At 34.5% G+C, this 8,091-nt stretch overlaps 1 protein-coding gene across 1 annotated transcript; it reads left to right on the forward strand.

Annotated features, from left to right (window-relative positions):
* Nucleotides 1-721: 721 nt before the first annotated feature.
* On the forward strand, nucleotides 722-6,264 carry LOC136805322 (homeobox protein 2-like). Its single transcript, XM_067061908.1, has 2 exons — nucleotides 722-1,030; nucleotides 4,047-6,264. The coding sequence occupies exons 1-2, from the start codon at nucleotides 722-724 to the stop codon at nucleotides 5,217-5,219; spliced, it is 1,482 nt and encodes a 493-aa protein (XP_066918009.1). The 3' UTR covers nucleotides 5,220-6,264.
* The last annotated feature ends 1,827 nt before the right edge of the window (nucleotides 6,265-8,091 follow it).

Consider the following 8,091-nt stretch of genomic DNA (forward strand, 5'->3'; position numbering starts at 1 on the left):
ACTTTTTGCATTTTATTTTTATTCTGGGAAAAACTTCATTTTGAAAAATCTTTTTGTAGATTTTGTTTTTTATATCCATTGGCTGTAATAAAAACAAAAATCAAGTATGATCAGAGATGATTGGCCTAGATTATTAACTAATGAATTTAGACAATTTGCTAAAAACCTTATTTTCCGTTCACATTTTGATGTAAAAAGCTGTCCTGAAAAAATTGCGTACTTTGTAAAGTGAAAAAAATGACTATTTAAGCTTGCCAGTATCAAGACTGATAAAAAACATCAGCTTGTATCATTATTACATGCACCTAGATTTTTCACTGGAGCCTTAAAGTTGAAAAGTTGACAAAACCGAAAATGGGTGACATTAGCAGACTCATGCTCTTATTCTTACAGAATTTAAAGCCATTTTTTTAGTTTTTAAGTAAAGAAACTAAACGTATAAAGAACATCGTAAGAACATTTAAGTCTGAAAATTTCAAAAATGAAAGATATACTTAGTTTAGTCTAAAACGTAGCTTTTTTTTAAACCAAACGTTTATCTTTTTCTTTGAGTGTCAAGGAAGAAGATTGTCTATTTTTGGCCTTTTTTCGTTTTATTTTATCTGAAGTTGTCAGCTTGTCATCGACAAATTTGCATTGTTGTTGCTGGTTGTTGTCAATGTTACCAAATCCTACTTTACTGAAACTTTGAACCAACATCTTTCTTTTTTAATATATTTAGATGGATATTAATTTATTAAAAGAAATCAAAGCAGACCGTAAGCATAATCGTTGGCAGCCATTATGTGACGAAGCACGACAAAATTTGATCACAGAGAGAAGAAAAGATAAAAAGTTGGAATTCAAATGTCTTTCTCCTGTAACAGACACTGAAAGGATATTTGACAAAAACAAGGATCACCAAAACCTGGAAAATGTTCACCAAAGCCTCAAAAAGTTGGCCAATGTCTACCTTTGTTTACATCGGTACGCCATCAACCTAATCAACAAAAGGAAGGAGGGAAATTTGGCAGTCATCAAAATTATTAAGGTATGTTAGAGTTTGTTACGTCGACCAACCATGTTTCCTATTTTTTGTACTTTTTTTTGCTTAATTGTAGGGGGTGGTGGAATAAGCGGAGGGGTTGGTACTCTGGCAGAAGATCCATAAAATGGGGGGGGGGTCAATATTAAGTGATTTTGGGGTGATTTTCCCAAAAACCCATAGGAAAATTTTTTGGCACTGTTTCAGGAAAATTTCATAAAATGGGATGGGGTCATTATAAAATGCTATTGGGGTGACCCTTCTCCCCTACAATTAGGCACAAAAGAGTATTGAATTTTATAATGGTTCCCCATATCGAAAATCAAGGTCATAATATTTGAGTTTTAACTCTGAGTTTTAACACTAGAGTTAGGACTTAGGACCTTAGGATCTGAGGATCCAAAAGTTCAAAAATAGTCCAATAAGGCTCAGAATATAGCCTGGAAGTCTGCCAACCTATCCCAAATTTAAATATTCGAAATTAAAGAGATGGCCCAAAATCGACTTTCTTGCCGGAACTTTAAAACGAAAAAACGAAAAACGTTGAAATAACCGGAATTCTCAATATAATTCGGCCATGATTGTAGATAACATATTTCAAACCCTTTTGACTTAGTAAATGACACTTCAATTTTGGAAAATAATGCTCTTTCAATCAGAATCTTCGTATTAGTTTATCATTATGTTAAGTATTCGAAGTGTATATAAAAGACGAGACGACTTTAAGACGAAAATTTCACCTTATAACTAAGTAATTAAAAAGAGTGTCTGTACAGTGTGCCCCCGGGGGGAGGGGGGTACTAGGGCAAAATGGGTTACGGGGATGCTCCGCTGGTACCTTTTTTAACCTCCATGAGTCACAGGTAGGGTCGCAAAAACACCAAAATAGAAAAATCAGTCCCTCGTAGGGTGCCTATTTCTGGAAAATTTGGGGAAAAAGTATAAAATTTTGGAATTTCAGTCCCATTCAGGGTCACTTTTTTTGCGAATTTCGAGTCCCACGTAGGGTCCATTTTTCGAAGCTCAGCGGAGCACCCCCGTCGGTCGACAAGGGTAGTACCCCCCCCCCCCCCGGGAGTGTGCCTAAAAGTACACACGCTATCATCAGGTTGCAAACAGTCCGCAGATGTCAAATAGCCTTATTTCTGTCTGTATACTCTTAAGCACTTGATAAAACAAACCGATCCACTATCAGGTTATTTTGTCGCTAAGATTAATAACTCTCCCACTCAATAATTTTTCTAATCGATGACCAATCGATAACCAATTAATGGATCAGATATCAATTGATTCTAGTAATCAATAGACAATCGATAATGAGGATTTCAAGGGAGGCTTGATTACCATTGATTGGCTCTAAGATGATCGATTGATCACAATTGATTAATTTTAAGGTGGGTAAATATGCTGAAAAACTGATGACTCAGCAAAAAATATCGATAATTTTCAATATTTAGACCAAAATATCTCGAGATCGGAACATCGAAAGTTAATAAACCATACCATTTTTAGATACTAAAAACTTTTTAGATACTAAAAACTCAGGGCGATCCAGCTGTGGAAATGGTTTTTTCTGAAAATGCTCCCAGAAAAATGCTGACGTCATCGGAAAACGCCCAAAACGATTTTTCGCCTTAAAAATGCCATTTCTCTGCACCAGATAGCCGAAACTTAACAAGTAACCCCATTTTCTTTATCTACTTTTCACGCTGAATCCGTTTGTAGCATCAGATATTTGATATTCAGACCTCGAAAAAACCGTTAGTAAAGGGTGATAAGTTCTATCGATTCACTCGAAAACTGCAAGATATTCGAAGGGCAATTTGTTTTTGCATAGTATCAAAAATTTGCCCTGATGTAAGGGGTGCACTACGAAGTTTGTGTCACTTCGTAGTACTACCTCGTACTTCACTACCTCGGCCGCTGGTCTATACGTTGGAGTAAACTCGTAAATGTCAGTCAAAATGACGGTCCCATCTCCTTAAAGGACTGTAGGCTTGATTAACTATCAGTTTTCGTAATCAATCGATATCCAATCAATCGATTGGTTATCGATTGGGAAAAGTTATCGATTGTATCGAGTGGGGAAATCTGGCATTAAGTAATGTTTTCGCTGCTAATTTATTATGGAGTCAAAATGGTCACGCGTCTATTACAATCATTGATATAATGGGTTCTTCCAGAAAATGTCTGTTCATGGGGGGATGGAGGATATAATTGTCTGGGGAGTAGCCAAAAAACATCAAAATTGTACACTGAAAATTGTTATATCCTCCACCCCCCATATTCAAAGTTTTTCTGGAAAAGCCCAATCAAGAAACATCGCATGGTTCGACGCAAGCGATCAAGCAAAGTTGAACAACATATTTCTATCAAGCCACAGCCAATCAAAATATTACCAAGACAACAAGATCGCTGTCCAATTGGCGTTTCCTCTTGAAAATACTTGCTAAAACTGACTGCATGGCACAACTAGTTTAATTATCAACACATAAAACTACCTGGTAAAAAAAAAAAGAACACACCTATATTTTTGTAGTGAATGTTGTTGTGGTGTGTGGTGGAAAATTACTCTATTGTACTACTGAGCATTATCAGTTTATTTGTACATTCACTAACTACACAAACATAAAATACTAAGTAGTAAACGAGAAATAAACCTCTTTAAATACTCTAAAAACACCAGAAAACATGATAAAAATTTATACATCAGCAGAAAGTTTGACAAGCATGTGCAGAAAAGCAATCATTAAAAGGTTCTCACGATGAATGTTTACAAACAAAACCTTGGTTGTACTTCTCACACTTGCGTAGTTTAATTATTAAACTTTTTTATCTTTGTGAGTGAGTCCATTTTTAGAATATTCTAGACCGTAGTACGCTCAAAGTCAAACGTACACTCCATAGTTTTCGCCCAAAAAAATTCTCCCCGCCGCCGTCCCCAGAAATACTTTCGCAGGAAAGGGATAGTAATTTCCATCATTTATCATTGTTATTAATATTTCACCCTTTCTATCATTAGATGTACACTGGCTACTGGGTTTCCAACTTTACTACAATGGAAGAAATTGCAATTGACAATCTGCATTATTTAGGATACAAACCAAACGGGGATCAATTGATTTTAGATACCGAAGAAAAACCTTCCTATGAAGCAAAGACGGTAGCTATTGATTGTTTTTTGGCCTATATTTATTGTCAGTACGTGTTTGAAATCATTAAACAAGTATCCGATCTGAAGTACAGTTTTGGAGTTGCTCGAAAAATTCTGTTCAAAATCAACAATGGTGTTCTTATTGATGATTTGAAGGGCATTTGCGAAAGAGAAAAATTGCAAGAAAGAAAAGATAAAGATGATGATTTCAACATACGAAAAGAAGATTTTACATCTAATCATAATCACCACATACAACAGCAACCCCTTCATGTAAACCAACATCAGTCTTTTCAAACTCCTTCAAACATGGACCATCATTCATCTAACCATCCTCTTAATCGAGAGAATCCGCAAAAACCAACTGGCATCAGTCTTTATGATAATCAACAACAGTCGCCAACATCTTCCACAGCATATCCATACGCTTCAAATGGACAACCACATTCAAATCTACCACAAAACCAAGGTCGATCCGTTGCTTTTTCCCCAAGTTTATCTCAAGGACAACAACCCTTTGGAAACCCAACACACCACCAATATTATCACTCTCCGTCCTATCAAAACCCAGGTCAAGCCAGTGAACCTCAAAACTTCCATAATTCGAATCCGAGTAATTATGGAAACACTCACCAACAGTCAAATCCGACTGGCCATGATTTATATGGTGACGCGAATGACGATTGGAGAGCAACTGAGGCAGAAACTGCCAGTCCGCATTCAAGTGAAATACCTACACATCACCAAAAAGGTAATAACGTCAATCAACAAATGCATGGGTCCGCCGCCCAACAAATGGACCCTAACGCCCATCAACAAACGGGTACCCACGCCCATCAACAATGGAATAGACCTGGTGAGCAAGCAATGGAAAGGTCTTCCAATCAAGCGCAATCGGCAGAAGGATCTGGTCCACAACAACTAGCAAAACCGATACCCAGACCTAGAAAAAGCCCAGCAAATTCAGGAAATATGCAAAATAATCCAGATTCAACTTTTAGTACAAATGACATAAATGAAACGCCTAGTTATGCTCTTTAGTCTCATTTTACCGCACATTTTCTCAATCACGTTTTAAATGAATGACTTCTCGTATGTTTTGAAAATTTGTATAATGGTGCACCAGTAATTCAGTGTTTATGCGACGGAGAAAGTGGTCTGAGCATAATTTCAAATACATACATACCACCGTATCGTTTTCTTTTAAATGATTTGCTTCGAAGGGACCCGTCGCAAAACGGGCTGGCGTAATACAATGGATTCTCCATTATTTGGAAAACTTGTGTCGAATAGAAACTTATATACAAAGGTTCGAGAGAGCTCATTGGAGTTAAGAGATGTATAGAGCGACACGAGTAATCATGACTGTATTTAATTTTCTTACATATAGATTGAGTTTTGCTTTGTTTTTGTTATATTTTTTGTATATAATATTTTTGTAGATCATCTGTAATGAAATTGATTTTTGTTTTCTTTAATTCAGGCAGTACTTAGTCATTTAAAAAAAACTCATAGAATTTAAATGATACTAGGGGAACTTAATTTTTTGCTTAAATTGAAGAAACGGAGAAATAATTTATCATCGACTTTTTACCGACTACCGGTGTCATGTGGAAACCACGGTCAAGGAATTCACTTTAATTACACTGGCATGCTTTCCAGATTGTAGCAGCTAAGAGTGCACGCTTAAAGTGAAATTATCAAAACAATCTTTACAATTCCAGAACTTTATGAGAAATTTTATGTGTTTATACACGTTTTTCTTTTGTAAGAACATCCAAAATTTTTTAAGCCTTGGGAAGTTCTTAATTTTTGGAGTTTTAAGCCTAAAAATGTTCTTAAAATAACATGTTCTTAACATTTTCGCCATTTTTTGACCATTTTTACCCATTTTCCTAAGAAATCGGGTGTTTTTGAGTCCATAAAGCCTTAAAATGTTCTTAACTTGTTCTTAACATTTTGGCCATTTTTTGACCATTTTTTGACCATTTTTACCCATTTTCCTAAGAAATCGGGTGTTTTTGAGTCCATAGAGCCTTAAAGTGTTCTTAACTTGTTCTTAACATTTTGGCCGTCGAAGCCTTTATAGTTTATAGTTTATAGTTTGTTCTTATAAAAAACGTGAATTGAAACAAAACTTTATTACAGTTTCAATAAATGACCATTAAATTGAATGAATTTTAGCACGTATACTGTATTAAATAAATAGTGTTATGATATTCAAATACAGCTTTCAAAAGTTGATTAACTGTATGTCTCGTTTTAAAACCCTGCTTAATCAACAAGCTGCCACTTTCACACGCTCGTTAAAAAAAAACCAAGTTACGCCAAGTAACATGTTTTTTCTTTTATGAGCATACCGTTTATAAGCATATGCAGGCTCAGTTTTCAGTACCTAAACAATGGTTCTATTGTTTTTAAAAACAATAGAATGCTAAGCATAATGCGAGCCTGATATAGGAACAGACACTTGCTTATAAAAAAAAACATGTAGTTTTAGATACTACAGTATATACTATTTTGATCGCTTTCGAGCAATAATTTATGATTTTTGAATTCTTGCCCGGAATAAGAGATGTAGAATAAGTAAGAAAAAGTGCTTTTTGGGCTAATGAACTATAAACATCCTTTCGCAGATGAACTATGCATTAAATGATTTTCTTAACAAAGATATTCCTTTTGCCTTCAATCATAATTTGTCAATATTAGTTATCAAAATATTGATTTCGATTTTAATTGGGTACACATGATTTTATTAAAATTACATGTTCTAAAATTTATTAAAAACTGCGTTCCAAAAAGATAAAGGTCTCATACACGACTTTTTTATGATAACATCCAAAATCTTTAAAGCCTTCGGGTGTTCTTAACTTTTTTAGCTTAGTTAGGTAAAGTTTTAAGCCTAAAAAGGTTCTTAGCGTTCTTATTTTCACCATTTTGTGAGTATTTTTGTCGATTTTTCTAAAAAATTAGGTGTTTTCGAATCTGCGAAGCCTTAAATTGTTCTTAACTTGTTTTTTAATATTTTGGCCATCGAAGCCTTATGTTCTTATATAGTTTGTTCTTATGAAAAACTATCTATGTCTCTTTTCTTCTTCTGATATGTTTTGCAAAGAATACTACGGTTAGAGCTGGTGTAGAATTTTGTCATGAAATTTCCCAATAATTAATTATTTGATGGGTCTTTATTTAGAATCAAGTACTCGTTGAAAATTAATTTTTTAAACATCTAATTTATTGTTATTTTACATAAGCGTAATATACTCTATACCAATATTGAAACAGCTGGACCCTACTGTCCTAAAAGCTGATTAATATTTCAAGTGGTTTTTAATAAATCTTTATTACGTTTAAAGTAATCACAAGTGCAATAAATATAATTTTCGTTTTTCGAAATTAGTTTTGCTGAAGTTTCTTTAATAAAACCTATACTGTATCATATATCTAAGTTTATCGTCCGCCTCTAAGCGAAACGCACTGTCGAATATTTTTAAAAAACAATGAAATTGACATCCTTAAATAAGATAGTAAAATGTTCTGAAAAGTTCGAAAATGTTATAAAAAAAGGGAAAGACTGAATGACAAAATAGTGGGATGAAAAGTAAAATACATTTCTGCTAATTGGTGAACGATAAATCATATATTCAACGTGAAAAATCGGATATCGAAATTATTTAGTCTCGCTTTAATGATATTCGAATATCATCAAGCTCGACTGAATAATTTTATATATCCGATTTTTCTTGTCGAATATCTGCTTAATATTTATCATCCCTAAAAGTGACTGGGTAGCTCAGTCGGTAGAGCATTCGCCATCATTCGATTTCCCAGTTCTAGCGCAAATAGAAAAGGGGATAGACTCCCTCACTCCCGGCTCCGCCGACAGCCACCAGATGAATATAATTACTTACTT

This window comes from Clytia hemisphaerica, unplaced genomic scaffold, assembly GCF_902728285.1.
Source record: "Clytia hemisphaerica strain Z4C2 unplaced genomic scaffold, Clytia hemisphaerica genome assembly, whole genome shotgun sequence".
In the NCBI taxonomy this organism is placed as follows: domain Eukaryota; kingdom Metazoa; phylum Cnidaria; class Hydrozoa; order Leptothecata; family Clytiidae; genus Clytia; species Clytia hemisphaerica.

Coding starts and splice junctions, on each gene's coding strand:
- LOC136805322 (XM_067061908.1), top strand. CDS start 722: ATGGATATTAATTTATTAAAAGAAATCAAAGCAGACCGTAAGCATAAT. Junction 1,031..4,046: donor CAGTCATCAAAATTATTAAG/GTATGTTAGAGT, acceptor TTCTATCATTAG/ATGTACACTGGCTACTGGGT.